We start from the raw sequence: 18,817 nt of genomic DNA, 5'->3' as shown, positions 1-18,817 counted from the left end.
GAGACGGGACATGTTGGATTTTTGAAATGTTACGCAAGTGAAAGAAGGCAGTCCTAGAAATTTGTTGTGTGAGAATCAAAGGACAAATCAGGATCGAAGATCACTCCCAAGTTCCTGACTGTTTCATTGGAAGCAAGGGCAATGTCGTCTAGCGCAGCTATATCATTAGATAATGTATCTCTAAGGTGTTTAGGGCCAAGTATTAGAACCTCTGTTTTATCTGAGTTTAATAAGAGAAAATTGCTGTTCATCCAGGTTTTTATGTCCTTGAGACATGCTTGAAGTTTAGTTCATTGATTACACTATTCTAGTTTTATTATTAGGTACAACTGGGTGTCATCTGCATATCAGCAAACATTTACAGAGTGTATCCTGATAATGTTTCCTAGTGGAAGCTTGTATAAGGTGAATAAAATTGGCCGAGCACAACAACACAGAAATCACCCGAGTGTTAAGGCGAGGGGTAGTGCAGCATTTAGAGGCAGGATGTAACATATTATGCTGCGGAGATCACGTTTTTGTCTACATGTATTGAACAGGTTTTTCATCCAGAGATATTTGTTCTATTTTTTTTTTTGTCTTGTCGCGTCCATACTGAAGAAAGTCCATAGGCTCTCTCTGATATTTGCGTTCATATATACAGCCCCTCTGGAGAATGTCTAGAGCAGGGGTCAGCAACCTAAGGCACGCGTGCCAATGATGTCACACAGGCGATTTCTTATTAAAGAAATGTTCAAACGTTTTGCCGTCACGCAGCCTGTATTATTTAGCTTGATGTTAACACCTCCCAGCCACCAGGTGCCAGTAATGCGCCATAGGCTGGATGCTAATCGGCATTAAATAATAATAAGAAGAAGCCTCCCAGCCGGCGCTGCTCGCATTCCCCCACATGAATCTCCGTGAAGTGCAGCCGCTCAGGTGTACTGGTGATGGCATGCCCGTTAGCTAAAAAACTGAAGACACGGGCATTTCAGCCCTCATGGGCAGAAGACTGTGGCTTTGTTTTCCATAAGGACCGTGCTGTGTGCACGTTATGTTTTGAAAAGGTTGTGTGCCGAACGTCCAGTGTTAAGCGCCACTTTGAGACATGGCACGAAAGAAGTTTCAAAGATCAGGCAGACAAGGGAGAATCAATGAAACGTGCAGTGTCCAGGTATGAGAAGCCAACTCTCTCAAAGTCTTTGCCACCGCCAAAAACCTTAATGACAAACTTATTATTGCAATCATAATGAGATAAACATGTTTCTTTAAAGTGTTGTTCTATAGCCAATATGGATGGAATAAAATGGCACGTCTGTTGGAAATATTAATGTGGTTCAATAATAAAACTTAATATAAAAAAATGTTGATATGGCACACTAATTCACAAGAAAATTTCACATTGGCACTTATTGTCAAAAAGGTTGCCGACCCCAGATCTAGAGTGACGCTAAAGTTGCATTGAATTCCAATATGGGTCACATGGTTCAGACTGAGGTCGCATTTCAAATTAGGTCACTTTAGATCGACATTCCTCATAATTATGGGCAGGGGAAGGGGCGGGCAAATCTTGTGGAGAGGTGCTGACACATGTAGTTGAAAGTAGCCCTCGACATCCTGACATTTTGGATCAAATCTGTTTAATTGAAGCCATTCATGTCCCGATCCCACCACTCCTGGCTCAGACTCTGCACCCCCCCTTCTACACATACACAGCTTACCTCCTCCAGACAACGAGCCTCCTCCTGTGCATTCTCTTTGGCAAACTCCTCCAGTGGGTACTGCAGTCTGGGGAACGGTGCGATGGGCCAATCAAATGATGGCACATCCAGCTTTGAACCAAAATATGTCAAAGGGCTGCTCAGTTTTAATGTTCAGGTTCAAGTCTAATTTATGCACGGTTTAGGTTGGGTATGGGCTAGGTATTTAGTTGTGAAGGTTAAGGATCGTTAAAAGGGGTAAGGAAGTGGATTTTATAAATGAGTCTCCTTACAACTTTAGAAAGAAAAATGTGTCTGTGTAAGATGTCATTCCATAGCTGACTTTAAAGCAGATAGAGGTAAACATTGTGAGACTGTTGATATGAATCACTCTAATTTCAAGTGATTTACATTAAACATACAGAAACCCATGACTGGCAGTGTTTATTGTTTGGTGGAGATTTTATTTAATATCCATGTGTTGTTTTGAACAGTTTCTGAACATTAACCACAGTCCTCAGCAGGGTTGCCGTGTCTCTGAAAGAAGAAACAAACAAGAGCAGCTCGAAATCCCAAAGAGACTAATCTACAATACAGATTATTTACAGTTCATCGTGGTCGTCCACCCTCATGCCTCCATAGTCAGTGATGGTGCTGGTCTTGATGTAGTCAATCTTGTCCAGTAGCTCGGAAAGAGACAGATGGCCATCCTGACGAGCAGAACACATCATTAGAAGGACACAAAAGCCTTGACGGGCAAGAGAGTAACACCACTTATGTTCATGCATCTAAATAGCCCTGAAAATCCTGTGAACCTGAGGACCATTCAGCACTCAAGTACCAAGTTCAGTTTCAGAGAGCCCTTGTCGAAGGGTGTCTGGTGTTTTTTGACAAATGCACATTTGTTCTCACCAATAAATGTTGCTAATAAAACTACATCCTTAGATTCAATAGTCTGACAAAATTACAATACATAGATGCTTGTAGCAATTGACAGTCATTTTACTGATTGAGTTTATTACTCCTTAACCATTGCACAGTCTCATATATTTTCCTTCTGTGTATCAGTTATGTCCTATACCTCAATGGGACACTAAATCAGTAACATAAGAGTCTGTTATATTTAAATAACGGCGATACTGCATAATACTTTAATGTGTTCCAGTTATTAATTGCACATTGAGCAATTTTTGTGTGTCAGGCGTCTGTTTTCAAGACGGTATCTTAGCCTCAAACGCCATCCCAGGTAATATTCTTACTCTGGTTCAAGACATTGGGCCTCATTTTCTAACATGTGCGCAGAAATGTTCTTACTCTCCGCAGAAAATAAGTGTGCGCGCAAAAGCGCCGTCGGATTCATGACACGTGCGCGCCAGCCGATTTTGTTCTCACCACCATGCGTGTGTTCGTGAATCAGAATCATTCTAAATCGACAGGCGCGTGTCCGCTCTTTGAAATAAGCATACTACCACGCCTCTATTTCTCCTTATAAGGACATCCGTTTGTCATGAAGAAAGCAGTGTACAGTTGAAGTTATAAGGGACGGCCCCAAAAGGTAAAAAACACAAGAATCTCACAACAGCAGAAATTGAAGGTGTAGGAGGTGGAAGACACAAAAGACACTTTTCTGTAGCGTGTCCTCCAGAGTGACGATGTTATAACAAATTAAACCTGGGCTGCAATAACTGAGGCGCTGAATGCTGTGTCCTGCACAGAGCTGAGCACTACAGCTGTGGACATTTCTCTAAGATGCATGGCGACGTGGACTCTAAATAATTATAACACGGCTGCTTCAGGACAGACGCATATTAAAGGTCGGATCGTCCTGTGTCTCTGTCGGAGTCTGACCTGCGCTCACTTTACACTTTAACAATAAACACTGATCAGCAGTTATTAGGACACGTACAGGACTGATGTTTACTTTGTGTTTGTTTGATTCACTCTAGAGTTTACGAGACACACGTTTAAACCTGCTACACAACACGAGACGTAACGTGACGCGCACAGTCAGGACATCAGGGTTAAAGTGACCGGAGTCATGATCCGACATCATCGATTAATACACACACACACACACACACACACACACACACACACACACACACACACACACACACACACACCTGCAGACAGAATTGTTCCTCCCGCAGATTATGACTCGACGCGGTGTTTTAACTTCTTTGTTGCAGAAGAAGCGAAGCCCCGTTTATCTATAAACATAAATATGAATTCAGCAGGTTTTGTCGAGATGATGAGGATGAAAGGGCGTCAATTTCATAGTTTTTTTTATACATTTGGTCAATTCATTAGTAAATTAAATTATTGCTGTCTATCTACTATTTTTATTCAAATATATGGAGTTTTAATATACTATGCATTTAGTCAAAAGGGTGTGTGTTTACATTTTCCAGCAAAGCCCGGCCTTCTTCATTTGTGCATGTGCATGGTCTGAGGAAGTTCTAAATTTGTTCGCAGAGTACGAACAAATTTAGGTACGAACATATTGATGAATCCCAGATTCGTGCGTCAAACGTTCGTACGCACGGTTTAAGCCTAGGTTTGTGCCTACACACTGTGAGTAAATGAGGCCAAATGAATCCACAGAGTCATCCAAACTCCGAACTACAGACTTTTTGATAACATCACTCATATTTTTTGTAATATCAACCTTCTTTACTTAATGCTTTTCCACCACAACATCCCAAAGCTCCATGTGCACCGTTCTCATTACAAAAACTTTATAACTGAGTTCTGCTTCCTGGTTGGAGATGTGAAGGCCTGTAACTTTGCCAACATTATTAACCTGTACTGTGTTTTTCCATTCAAGAAATTATTGCCAAATTCAGGACCATTGCACCACAAACAGCCACAATTATTATTCATGCCTTTGTTTCATCCTGTTTAGGCTATTGCAATTCCGTAGTTACTGGTCGTCCTATGTGCTTTTCTGTGCTTTTCTAGTTGTAGCTCAGACAGTATGGGATACTCATATTGACTTACAATCTGCAGCATCTGTTGACTCCTTTAAAAGACAACTAAAGATCTATTTATTCAAACTGGCCTTTGTGTCACCTTGTGCTGTCTAGTTTACAACACAGGATTTTTACAGATAAAATTGAATTGAATATCATCTTCTATGTTGCATATATGTATTTTTTATACAATGATCATTGTGATATGTAACAATTTTATTTTTGTGACCCACCTTGTTACTTTTCTCTGTGAAAGGTGCTATACTACATGAATTTTACCTAGTTAATGACTGTATCTGTAGACAATCTAAGTTGGTGTATTAGCAGTTTGGGTCAGTAAATAGAACTTGGTGGGGAACAGTTTCGGTTCAGCCCTACCTAAAAAACTTTGGTGGACTTTGAATCCATGTTGATTTTAAAGTGTACCATTAACAGTTGACATAGCCTTGTGTCAAGTCACTTGCTTGTTTTGGAAAGCTTCTGAGTTCCACAACTGTGCAAATGAATTTACACCATGTGATGCAGCCGCAAGATTCTGTATGAGTGAATTATTCAACATGAAATTGCATTTTGATTTGTTCAATCGTCCAGCTTATTAATTACAACAAACATTAATAATTAACAAATGTTAAAAATGTTGTTGAGTCACATTCAATGCGCACTTTATGTTGGACACCCCACTAATATTGAGTAGTTGCTCCCTTTGGTCTCAAACACAAGATGTTGGAAACAGTTCTTTGAGATTCTGCTTCATGTTTACATGACTACATCACATCATTTCTGCAGATTTGTCAGCTGCACATTCATCCTGGGACTTATGACCATAAAGGGATAAACATGGTCAGCAACAATACTTTCAGTGGCTGTGGCATTGAAATAATGATTGATTGATATTAAGGGCCAAAAGTGTGTCAAGAAAGTGTTCCCAACACCATTTCACTACCATTGTTATTTGATATTTGTTATCTAATTTATCTTATCTGTAAATTACTTTTGAAGTGCTTGATCTAAACAGATTCAGATAAGGTGATGGACAACTGTTAAGATATAGTAAAGATCTAAACAAAAACATCTCAGAATTACTTTCTTTAATCGCGGTTTTGGTTCAGAAACAAATGATTTGCTGTTAAACTAACAAATACTTTTCAAGCACTAGTGACATTTTTTAATTAATAATTTACTTTGTTGATTAATGTCTTGTGAAAGAGGGGAAGATTATTTTTTCTGCTCCTTTTCATTAAGATTTGAGATTTTGTGTTTGCATTTGAATTGTTTTGTTTGGTCGTTGAATGAATTAAACTTTTATTTATTTATATAATATATATATATATATATATATATATATATATATATGTATTTAACTGGTGTAGAAATTGTGCTTTGGTACAGAAATCAGTAGCTGTTATGCTAGAACACAGCTCAATGGGCCTCATTCACCAACCATTCTTAAGAATAAATTATTTCTTAAAACCCACTTGTGCAGTTTTTACAAAGACTCTGACTTTAATCAATGTTTTCTCATCTGGGATTTGCTCTTATGTAAGAACGGAATCTACACACACTGAAGACTACTCTTATGCACACTTGATAACTGAAAGGCTGTTGTTTTAAATGCATGGAAATGTTGAAGAGGAGAACAGACAAACAGAATATTTGCTCTATACTGAAAAAGATAACACTTTTTAAACATGTGAACATGTTGAAGAGAATATTTAGTCACAAAAATAGTCAACTATCTTTATGTTTTACACAATGGTGTTTACTCATGAAAAGTATCACATGTTCCATAGTCTTACTGCTACAGATTTGAGTTAAAGTGATAGTTCACCGAAAATGTTTTATTCACTCATTATCTACTCACCACTGGGGTGAAGTCCACAAAACACTTTTGGAGTTTCAGTGGTAAACTGCGTTGCAGCCAAATCCAATACAATTGAAGTAAATGGTGACTGATTCTTCAAACGTAAAAAACGACAGAAAAAAACATAAAATGCCTTCATACTGCTCGTGTGGTGTCGTCCAATTGTCCGTAAGCCCCGAAATTGATATTAGACTCTAAACTTTGTTCATGCTCTTATTGTAAATGTCCTCTGATATCCTCCTCTGCAGCTGCGTTGACACATGGATCACAGCGAGTCGAAATTGAATGCGGTCACCATTTACTTCAATTTGATAAAATTTGGCTGCAATGCTGTTTGCCCCTGAGACTCCAAAAGTGTTTTGTGGACTGATACACTTCACCCACCTCTCCATCAGCATAGTGGTGAGTAGATGAGTGAATTTTCATTTTTCGATGAACTATCCCTTTAAAATGTTCTGTCTAAGTGTAGCCGGTAATTCTGAAAACAGAGTTTATTTCTGTTCTGAGATGAGCGATGACTCAGGAGATGCAACTGGTCTTTGGATGCCGAGCCCCATGTGTGCGTGCTGCGCACCAAGCGGAACCTGAACCCGAATGTTATTGAAAACCTTTTGTTTAAACCTGACCTGGCATTTCTGGTCCCAATGGGTCCATCAGGCTCAGGTCGAGTATCCACAGGTGCTCAGCTGAGGGTTCACCTGCAGTGCTGTGTTTCCAATGATGAGCTGCTCCAACCCATAACTCTGTGCACCTTCCTTTTCTCTTTCCTTGCCCCTCTCTCTTCTGTGTTTGACAATTTTTATTTTTGAACGATACATGGGATACAATTACCCATTCAGTGAAAGCTGTATCGGGAGAAAGTTGCATTATTGAAGAAATAAATTGTTTGATCTAAGATTTTATGCCCACTGCTGACACCACAAAATATAACTACTTTTTGTTACGGTTTGTTTAGATTTTCATTCAATCAATTCTGGCTTCTTAAATGTTCATTTCAGTTTCTGCGATTTATGTGTGTGCACACAGCACTGCAGTCTCATGCCCTTTTATGGGCATGATGGGGCATTTACCTATACTAATTGGGAAAAACTGACACGCGCTCTGAGTTTACAAAGACATGGCATTCATCAATATAAGAACGCAGTTGTGAACAATATTGCATTTGCAATGTGACAGAGTTTACTTAGGAAACTTCTTAAGAACAAATTTAATAAAATTATTATTTAAAGATATTGGTGAATGAGGCCCATAGTTCTTTTTTAGCTCCATCTTTTCCTGTTCCAGGATACCACTGCTTAGGCTGGATACAAACACTGGAATCAACATCACTGCTATAATAGTGATATTATTTAAGAAATGTATTTATTAAAAAAAACACTGAGCATTACTCCTGAGGTATACTGAAAAAGAATGAAATTTCATGATGTGATAGTATGATTTCATGGCTATACAATTCGGCTAAAGATTGATAGGTGTTAGTACTGAATTTACCACCAAGCATCACTACAGCAATTAGAAAAGCCACAACGGAATAGCCAGGACTCTGACAAAAAGCAGAAAAACAATACTCATACTACATTGTACAGTAATGCCTCAAGAATATTAAGTACAAAATAAAAACTACATTTGTTTGGAAAAAAGATTTTTATTTAATAGACAGAAGCCGCAAAACGTCAATAAAATACCATTGATCTTCAAATCCCCTCTTTTCCTCTGTTTCAATTATCTGTTTCATGCACTTTAACAACAAATGGTTATGTAAACACAAATGTCTCAGATAAACCCACATTTTGACATGATCCACAGAATGTTTTTTTCCGTTGGACAATATGATACTTATGAGGACAGACATCTCAGTAAAACAATCTAATACAGTGGCCGCCAACCTGTCGATCGCTATTTACGTGTCGATCTCTAAAACCTTCACTGTCGATCCCCGAACTCTCTGGACTCACAGGCTGAGGTTTGGCCGCAGATCAGCTGTGTGTCGGTTGTCTGTTGTTCACACGCGCAGTGTGTCCGCTACTGGCAGCGGAGCTGCAGGTTTATCGACTGCATTTCCTTGAATACAAGTTGGATTATTTACTAAACTAAATGTCAGGACCCCACGGTATGAAGACGTGCATCTGTCAATAACAATCAAAGCCCAAGAAGAAATGAATGGGTTCAGAAAGTGAAACGCTGGAGTGCTTTTACTTTGAAACGGGTTCTGGAAGTATTGTAAATACGTTTGTCATAGACAGATAAACATCGTGGTTCACTGCAGAATAAACAGAGAAAATTATCTTTCACCTGAGTTTTAATGTTTGTCTGATGAATTTATGTCACAAACATAAATGGTTGCAACACTTTCTGTATGCGTTTCAAAATAAAGGCACTCCAGCGTTTCTGTTGACCGAATCCATTCTTTTGTTTAAAAAGTTTTTTTTATTGTGAAATATTTGCAGGAGCAGAAGATGCACAGCTTCATACTGTATAGTACTGGTATTTATTAAGGTACACAGGACTACTTGTATACAAGGAATTTATGGCCATATTCAAGTCAAAGCCTATATGTAAAAATATTGTGCTGCAGTAGCAGCTCCTCTGCAGAATATATTGTTGAACTGAAGCTAAATATTGTGCATTGAACAGATGCTGTCAATATGAACGATATTAATGTGAATATTGTGCATTGAATAGATAAAGTTGCACAACTGCCTTTCTTTGTGTATATTTATGCTCGTACATTCAGCCTTTAACAGAAATTTCAAAATGTATTAAATATGACCCTCCTAAGTGGGTGTTTTGGAAGATATCAGGGTGGTAGATCTCGGTCTACGTTTGGAAATAAAAAGTGATCTTGGGCTCGAAAAGGTTGGTGACCACTGATCTAATGGATATGCCATAAAACAAAGAAAAGTATATTCAGGACCATCAGTATTTTCTGTACTCGCATACATGGTATGTGATTGCATGCTGAACTCTATGTCTCTTTACTGTGGATGTGAAGTTGTATATGTGGGTTCAAGGGTGCATGATTATACCCTCGATTATAGCCTAACTTAAAGTCAGAAATTACACCCCCACAGACATCCCCAATTACCCCTGTAACAAAATTCTCCATAGTAGTTAAATATAAACCCAACCTACTGGGGCGTGAAGGCTCATCAAAGTTCATCATGTCTCTTCGTTAAATCTTCCCCATAATTGGTTGCCTGGCTGCCCACAAACATGTTCCAGTTGGCCCGAATCTCCTTCTTGGTTATTTTCTCATCCTGTTATTTGGTTTATTGGTTTGTGATCGAGAGAAAAATGGGTGGTGGGGGTGGGGCAGGGCAGGCAAGAGGTGATGAAAAACAGGAGCAAGAGAAAGAGAAGCTTGTTAATAATTAAACCACAATTACCCCAATTATTTCCACTATTTTTACCAATATACTTGACAGCATAGACACATGACAGTCAGTCTGCTGGTCATTACAATTATGACATTACTCTAAATGCTGTACCTGTCCTTACAGTTGTTCTTGGTTACATGAAGCACGTTGTCCTTCTACAGTATGGGTAGTAATGAAGTATACTGTATGTACATGGTCCCTGTCATCTTCATTTGTGTAATTGTGGATTTTTAATGCATTGTGTTTTTTTACATCATTGTGCTGTTTGTGACTTGTTTTCTATAACTCTAGTTTTAGGGATGAATTTGTCTGTATTTCAGAAGAAAGTCAATAATTTTCAGCGTCTCAGAGTAACCATTATAAACAACAATGAGATCAAATTTAACAATGTGTAAAAAATTGGTCTGATACATTTTCAAAACAAATTTATTACAGGCTTTATGAAATATTGCAGGGCTATTTGGTGGCACTGCATGACATTTAGCTAGGTGTATCTAATAAACTGCCAACTCGCTGCACACTGAGATTACTTAAAGGATAACATATCTCAAGGTACAGGGCTGCTGTCAATCTAGATTTCTCATATTGTCCGTCTTTCTGTTTTCTCTGTCAGTTGCAATACACTAAATCTTTGGCTCACAAATTTATAATAATTTTTTTTTACCTCAGTAATTTCTTTAAACATTAAATACCCTACACTATTTGTTCAGGCCTATTTTCAGCAGCGGATTAATCCAAATTTGGGGCCACCAAGTGCAACATGCTTACTTATGTGTTTTAATCAGTGGGAGCTCTGTGGCTCAGTGGAATAGAATATATCAGTCTTTGCATACATTCACTTTTGGATCAATTCTACTCATGGGGTTTGTTGACAGTAGCAAATCTAGGTTATAAACACAAACTCTAACCATATCAGTTAAAATATCAGTGCATGGTATTGCATGAATTAAATATAATTTTCAGTTGCTAGCCGTTTTCCACGTTGAAGCAACTTTGAACACACCACAAGTCAGTTTTCACCCTCTTTCTGCTCCCCGTTTACAACTGCATCACCACCAGCTCCAGGTGTTAATCCTCTGCGATGGTATTAATATGAAAGCAAACCCAAAAACAATTCTGGTATCTGGTATTAATAAATGGTAAATATGAGATGTGTGGTTTAGTTTCTATGTGTGAGTGTCAAAGGCAGTCTATCTGTGGCAAAGGTCTGAGAACTGGGAGGTCTACCTTGTCCGTGTCTGTCTCATGGATCAAGTGTTTGGCTTCATTGTCAGCATGGTCAACCTCTCCTGGCAATATCCACTCGGCCACTTCATCACCATCCAGGTAGCCATCCTGGACAACACACAAGGGTATTACTGAGGAGGGGCTTTCAGACATGCAGTTTCTCCATATTTTCTCTGGAGGAGGTGCATGTGTTAAACACAAATGTCCGAATGAGACATTCAGCAGTCAATTTCTAGTATCGTACTAGTATAAGTCAGTTGAAATTCAGGAGAATTCGATGTGTGAACACAGCAGGTGAACCCACGCTGGATTCACAGCGTGTGAGTGGTGGGGAATGATGCGCAACAGACTCAAAAATAAATAAAGGAAAAAAACTATCTCCGGGTTAAAAAGCAGTGTCATACATGTAGAAGACACCGACGCGTGATCTCCGCAGTGGAGTTAATATGTTGCTTCCTGCCTTTGTCTGCTGCACCCTTCTGCTCCATCGCCTGAATAATGCAGAGAATTTGTTGCTGTTGTGAACACATCTGTGCAGAGAACCTCTCACTGAGTTGTGCATCTGTGAAAGGCCAACTGTAGTTTAACCCCGCGGCCAATTTTCCGGATTTTACCCGCAGGTCATGACTGAACACGGCCTAATTGTAAGAGCATGCATAAATGTCATTATTCACAGGAGAGAAATGGTAAAATGGTAAATGGTTTTGTATTTATATAGAGCTTTTCTAGTCTTGATGACCACTCAAAGCTCTTTACAGTACAGTTTTACATTCACCCAATCACACACACATTCATACAGTGCATCTATTAGCAGCACTTTGTTGTTCTATGAGGGGCAATTCAGGGTTCAGCATCTTGCCCAAGGACACTTCGGCATGCAGATGGGGAAGACTGGGGATCGAACTGCCGACCTTCAGGTCTCACCTGGCAGCAATGGGATTTTCCAGTAGTTTCACAACAGTGTACACATGCAAAAACATGTACACATAAACTAAATTCCCCAAAAGGCAATTGATTGCATACATTATGATGAACTCAAACACTGGATTGACATCCCCCCAACTCTTCAGGGATAATGGAGTGATAGATGAAGGACAAATCTTAACTTTTAACATCATCTCAACTTCACCTACATAATGTTTGCTCCAGCTGATATCGAAGGAAACAGGCAGATGGGGCCAGTGAAAAAATTCTCTGCATGTGCCAGCTGTGACAAACTCAAATGTTGCTGTGTTGAGAAAAGATTAGTGAATAGCTGAGCAGCATTTACCTTGTTGGCATCTCTGAACTCTGCGAATTGTTTCCGCTCTGTCTGGATCCACTCGGGCTCACTCTCCCCATTCTCTGGTGTGTACATGTCGCCTATGGAGCAGAAGGCACACATTTAGGGCAGATTGCCTCCAGGTGACAAGTGGAGTAGCTGGTTTAAAACATAACTCAGTCACCCACCAATGTATTCATTTAAGTTGATCTTGCCATCCCCATTTTTATCAATGTCTTCCATCGTCTCCTATAAAAAGAAAATAGTTCAATTATTTTCAGTAATTTTCTTTAAAGGTTTCTGAATAATAAAAGCTCTGTGAGGAGGTGAAGCCTATACAAAGTAAGCTGTTTGTCTTTTGTATGAATAGTATTAGCTGTCCTGCTTGACAGCTATGATACTATGTTAATTCTTTAAAAATACAATATCCATTATTATCGATTGGGCAAGAGGCAGGGTACACCTGGACGGGTAACCTGTCACCTTTCATACCCCATTCACAACTATGAGCATTTTAGAATCACCAATTGACTTAACCTCCATGTAACACATATACAGGGAAAACATGCCTTTTAAGGCTCCATAACAAGATGTAAACCAGATTGCACTAACCAGAAGTTTGGTGGTTCGATCCCAGTCTCCCCCATTCTGCATACCAAATTGTCCATGGGCAAGACCCTGAACCCCAAATTACCTCTGACGGCTAAGTATGAGTGATGAGTGACACAGAAAATAATAAGCATATGTGTGTGAATGGATGAATGGCAAAACTGTACTGTAGAGAGCTTTGAGTGTCATCAAGACTAGAAAAGCGCTTTATAAATACAGAGCATTTACCATTTACCATTAAAGGTGCTTTCAGACCGCAAACACTGGCACCACAGCTGCAGCAAAGTTCTGTATTATAAATCAATAGCAACATAATGCAACACAGGCACTGCGACACTCCTCTGACCCTAACAGACTGCACAGCACATAATTAATCGATTTTAGCTTAAACTAGAGAATTTTTTTGCTATGTGAAATTTAATTAATATCAAATAAATTTAAACAACATAAGCCTAGATTCACCAAGTGACTAAGTTTCCTCCTATGGGGACCATGAATGTGCATACAAATTCTGATGCCCATTATTCGAATATAAATTGGGACAATATTTAAGCAAGGACAAAAGTGGTTAACAGACGACTGGGACTGACTTTTATAGAGCAAAATCACTGACACATGACTACAAATTATTCTAATCTAAATTCTCAATGGTTAGAGAGTAGACTCTACCTGCACTACCAATTTCTTCATGTAATCAAACTCCTCAGGGTGCAGGAAGGCCGTAAACTCCTCCCGTGTAGCAATACCATCACCGTCTCGGTCAGCTGTCTTGAAGCGTCTTTCGTCGCGGCGGAGCATGGACCTATAGGTGGCCTTGTCTTCAACATCATCAAACTCCTCATCTGAAATCACAAAAGTTAAATTTTTCAGCGAAACAGGTGTTCTAGTGTTCCATTTCAGATTGAACTCATACATTTTGGGTGGATTATTAATCCGTCCAGACAATTCTATTCCTAGGTCATCAAGATGCTCTGAAAAATGAAAATTTTAACATCCACTAAAATCCATGAAAACTGAGCTAACTATTTGCTGTTGAAGTTCATGCAATATTATTCAAAGCTACAGAAAAACTAAGACATGGAATTTGAAGTGACATTTTTTAACAATGTCACATGTGATTAAGCTTTGGTCTGGTATTTTTTGCTATCAGCTGAGCCTGAAAGTTTATATTAATCACCTAAAGGCAAATATCTCAGTTCCATTTGCTAATGAAGGCCATAGGGTGTGGCGGAAAGCCGTAGACAGCAGGTAAGTGGAACTTTGAGTTGAAATTATTTAGTCACATACAGTGTGGTTTTCTTAAAGAAGATTCAGGAAAGTGTGTGCTGGGACAGGCTCCATTCACCCATGCATGGATAAGCCAATCACATAAGGGACAGATGGATGGACTGTAAACATGTATAACAGGAGTAAAAATAGCTTTTTTGTTATTTGTCAGCTATGGCTGATGTTACCGATTATTCTAGACATTCTAAATCCAAGACGGAACCCTCGCTGAATGGAGCTAGGTTCATGTGGTATGTTCTGTGATTTGATAGTAGCTTTAGAAAAGTGGCCTGACAGAAGATGCTTGTGTTTACTTATGCAGTCCCTAGATGTACACGTCTTCTCTGTCACACTTGTCATGGCAGCTGACATGATGGCAGCACTAAAAATCAGTTTCTAGGTTACAAAGCAGGGGGTAGAAAAGACAAGGAGGTGGAAGAAATAAGACATTGAGAAGAATATAAATTACATGAAGGGGGAAGAGTTATACAATTTAGAAATGAGGAACATCTTTCACACACAAAGAATTACCCAGATAGTATCCATAGGTGGTATTTTTGTACTCCTCCCAAGCAATCTTCCCATCCTGATTCTGGTCGTAGTCGTTCCAGTTTTTGTTCACATTCTCCTCAATGTACCGCCTCTGCCGGTGTTTGATCCAGTAGTGCAGCTCTGCGTGGTTGACATAGCCATTCTTGTCAGTGTCAATGCGATCCACAATCTTTCTGTGGAGAGTGATTGGGTCAGAATTATGAATAAGGTAAAAATGTAAGGAGTTGCTCTTGTAAATGTTTTTTAATGTTTCAATCAATACCAACATGTTGTAGACTGGTGCAGAGTGTTTTTGACTGTGCAGCCTTTACGATTCTGCAACAGTGTTAGCTGGAGAAGGCAGCTTTAGAGGTAGTTTTATCTACACACTTCTATCTTGTATCTTAACAAATAAAAGTGAAATAATCTGCTCCCTCTATTCTTTTGAAAGTAGAACACAAAATTGCCCTAAATAACACTAATGTCTTTAGTAAAAAACTCCTTGATGAGTAAATACTAACACACAAGAACAAACTTTGAAGTAGCCATGGCTGTTGCTGAGGCAGTTGGTAGCAGCCCTTTATAGTTTAGAAAGAGTGTGCTGAAGGTCAGCTAAACCTACGCTAATCTGTCTTTGCTCTCATCAGGGGTCAGTTGGTCAAAGGTCTTGGCCTCTTCCTTGCCCAGAAAGGCCTCATGGTCATACTGGAAGCCGTGAGCATCATTGTGGACATGGTCACTCAAATCAGCATGGTGATGGATGCGTTTCTCCTGAGCGGGGACAGCAAAGGCAACAGCAGCCAGGATGCAGAGGGACACGAGTGACTTGAGCAGCATCATGATCAACTGGAGAAGTGTGATGGAGTGGAGTGGGACAGAGATAGAAAATATAAAACAGAACACAGTAGAACTTTTAAATACCTAAAGCATAAAACAAGAAGACATTAAATGAAATAACGTAGAGCAAGGTCTGCACCTCAGTTTTTCATTTAAAAAGCCAACTGAACAGCAGCACCCCCAAAAGGTCAAAGTGTCAAACTGAGGAAATAAAGGCCCAGAAGAACCTCCTGGAATCTCTCCACCCAACAATGCACAGGTAGGTTACTCAGATTCGGCCGGGGTTTACAGCTTCCTATGTTCAGACCAGATTCTTTGACCCTGGAGTTCAGGTGGTCAAAGCGGGATGGTGGGTAAATGTTAGCATCAAACTGTTGAGACTACTGAGGAGATGAAATGTTCTCATTACATGAGTTTAAATAAGTCAAGTATTATCAGCTGTCATAACTGCAGCAAGATATTTGGTACGTTCTACAGTTACATCATGTTCACGTGCAGCAGGCCCGTTATGAAATGCTGCTTGACACATTCATTATTTCTTTGGTCTTAACCACATGAATCCCCAAGGAGCATTTTTGCCCCAGTCTCTATATTCTATTACAGTACTATGACCACCTCATCTACAGACTCACTTGACACACACCAACAAATTTCTGCTCTTTAACTGTGAATGTACATACGGACAGAAAAGCACAGTAGCACGGCAAGTCAGACATCAGACAGTTGAACCATCCACCTAGTCACCATTAACCCTGTCACTGCCAAGAGCGGAGCTAAATCAATCAAATTTTATTTGTATAGTCCATATTCACAAATTACAATTTGTCTCCTGGGGCTTAACAAAGTGTGACATCTTCTTTCCTTAACCCTCAATAAGAGTAAGGAAAAACTACCAAAAAAACACTATTATCAAATCAATAAATTTATATTTGTATAGCCCATATTCACAAATTGACAATTGACATCCTCTGCCCTTAACCCTCAACAAGAGTAAGGAAAAACTACTAAATATGGGGGAGACACATTTGAGGGATCCCTCTCCCAAGTGCAATAGATGCCACGTGTAACTGAACACATCAACAAAATAACAGTATTTACAACACTGATTAGCATAATGGAAAGATGTGTCAATGTTAAAAGTATTTATACAAAAGAAAATGTCTGATAGGAATGAAGGGAGCAGCAATGACAATTGAATAGAGGAGTTATTGTCAGTAATGGTAGAATATGTGAGTATTCATATTGTATATCAAGCGGTCTTGTTGTAATCATAATCCATGATCAGCTGCCATCACACGATCAGGATCCACCACCATCCATCGTTTCTCTCAATTTCATTCAATTCCCATAAAATGAATACAGTGATCAGAGTTATCCTGTAGCGGCCGGCCCCACCCCACCCCCATCCCTAGTCTACACATTTCGTTTCTCCTCATGTTGCTGGCAGTGTTTAAGATAAGCCACAAATATTAGAAGTCACTTTTCCTCCAACACGCTTTAATAGACAAGATTACAACAACTCACCAGATTCTGGCAGCTTCCCGCGACACCTCCCTTCGGAGTTTGTGGGCCGTTGGCAGGACAACTTATAAATAGCAAAGTCGGGGAGGCGGGCTTTCTTTCTCAGATAACCAATTAACAGTGGCCTAACGTGGATTCCAACCAATACAAAAGCGGGACGTAGAGGTAAAGTACTTTCTCATTGGCTGTCAACCGCCACGTTGACACGCAGAGGCACCAAAGATCTTTTTAACACTATGGCTGCGGCATGAGAGTAAAAAAAAAGTTTCCTAAACAACGGTCCTTACGATAGAAAATGTCATGCGTTCAAAGAAATATGTGATGGAGAATCTGTAAGGACGTTTGGAAAAGATCAGTTTTTAATGACACAAGATTCATACAGTGACAAACAAATGACCTCTAACTAAAGGATGTTTTCAGATGATATAAAGGGAACATTTAACCATCAGTTAGTCACAGGAAGTAACAATGAAATCGATTATGAGATTAAAAAACAAACTGTGGTGTTGAAATAACATAAAAGTAAATGATATTGAGAGTTTCCTGGTATATGCTGCTTTGTAAGTGGATATATTTTGTGCATTCCACAGTTCATAGGTTTGAAATTATTTCTATATTTTGTTTTTCCTTCTGATGATATTGTGAACTATAACTTTAACATGGTTGTTTTTCAACGTGGCTCATACACTGAAAACTATGGAGGACGAAACATCACTCAAGTATAAATAAATAAATGTATAAATAAATGTATAAATAAATACAGAAATAAATACAGAAATAAGCGTTTGCACGCTGTCTGGGAGCACACACACACACACACACACACACACACACCATTTCAAGATTCGCTAGGAATAGATTGCATCTGTCTGGATTGCTCAGTTAACCAATCCTGCTCGAGACTGAGGTTGGGACCTCCTACCTCATTTACATATGGACACAGAAATACTGAAAGAAACATATGTGGGTATAAATAAATGTGTAAATAAATTTAAGACATTTATTTCTGTATTTCTGTATTTATTATTTCCTTATTTATTATGCACAAGTCACAAAAACAGTATTAGAGCATTTATTGTGTTCATCATGGCGAGTCATCCTCACATAAAGTTTGACAACCCTGGTCTGTTTCTGCACTATGGAGCTAAATTCATGCCAAAACAAACAAACCATGTTTTAAAAATTCCCTCATTCACTTGCAAACACTGTGTGGATGCTGCCAGGGTACGCCGTGTGCTTTAAGGGCTGCTCTAAGCTGAAGATAAAAGAAAAAGGATGGGCCTGGCAAATTAAATTTGTACTTGATGTCATGGAAAGAGCGCAATCCATGTAGATCAAAGATATCGCCTAAGAAATGAATACCTCCCCTGTCCCACTGAGAGAAGGTAATTGGTCTACCTCCTATCAACAATTCTTTATTATTGAAAATAGAAGATTGAAGATGCCATCTGCAGGAAGAATTACAATACTTTTCTACTGAGCGCCTTACCTGAAACAACTGGGATAAAATCGGACCACATCGTAGTTGACATTGCCTCCCAGAGATGTTCGAAAATAGCACATCTGTCAAAGACCAAGGGTGCCCCATTCCCTCTTCCATTGCTCGCCAATAAACTGCTGCCTGAGAATCAAACCATGTAACCAGGGGTCGAAGGGTGAAAGACCAGTATTACATT

At 39.2% G+C, this 18,817-nt stretch overlaps 2 protein-coding genes across 4 annotated transcripts in view; both read right to left on the bottom strand.

Moving 5' to 3' along the window:
• The window catches only part of LOC118123436 (methyltransferase-like protein 22), a 640,601-nt gene that overhangs the window by 552,293 nt on the left and 69,491 nt on the right, over window positions 1-18,817 (bottom strand). The gene's annotated exons all lie outside the window — the stretch shown is intronic.
• rcn3 (reticulocalbin 3, EF-hand calcium binding domain) lies at window positions 2,123-17,253 on the bottom strand. Of its 2 annotated transcripts, none has more exons than XM_035180839.1 (8): window positions 17,145-17,253; window positions 15,406-15,629; window positions 14,784-14,977; window positions 13,656-13,828; window positions 12,566-12,626; window positions 12,387-12,478; window positions 11,117-11,224; window positions 2,123-2,389 (listed from the first exon to the last, which is right to left on the bottom strand). In XM_035180839.1, the coding sequence occupies exons 2-8, from the start codon at window positions 15,621-15,623 to the stop codon at window positions 2,282-2,284; spliced, it is 954 nt and encodes a 317-aa protein (XP_035036730.1). In that variant the 5' UTR covers window positions 15,624-15,629; window positions 17,145-17,253; the 3' UTR covers window positions 2,123-2,281. The 2 variants fall into 2 exon arrangements, with proteins under 2 accessions (XP_035036730.1, XP_035036729.1); XM_035180838.1 differs by lacking the exon at window positions 2,123-2,389 and adding an exon at window positions 9,524-9,769.

Source organism: Hippoglossus stenolepis, chromosome 16, assembly GCF_022539355.2.
Source record: "Hippoglossus stenolepis isolate QCI-W04-F060 chromosome 16, HSTE1.2, whole genome shotgun sequence".
NCBI classification, from domain to species: Eukaryota; Metazoa; Chordata; class Actinopteri; order Pleuronectiformes; family Pleuronectidae; genus Hippoglossus; species Hippoglossus stenolepis.
Note: the sequence above shows the minus strand (reverse complement) of the source record. Positions and strands in the feature narration are given on the sequence as shown.

What these genes read in the sequence shown, in the direction of transcription:
- rcn3 (XM_035180839.1), bottom strand. Translation starts at nt 15,623, where the DNA reads ATGATGCTGCTCAAGTCACTCGTGTCCCTCTGCATCCTGGCTGCTGTT. An exon ending in GAGAGCAAAGACAGATTAGC is followed by an intron (nt 14,978 to 15,405) that starts GTAGGTTTAGCT and finishes CACTCTCCACAG; the next exon opens with AAAGATTGTGGATCGCATTG. An exon ending in CAACTTAAATGAATACATTG is followed by an intron (nt 12,479 to 12,565) that starts GTGGGTGACTGA and finishes TCTGCTCCATAG; the next exon opens with GCGACATGTACACACCAGAG.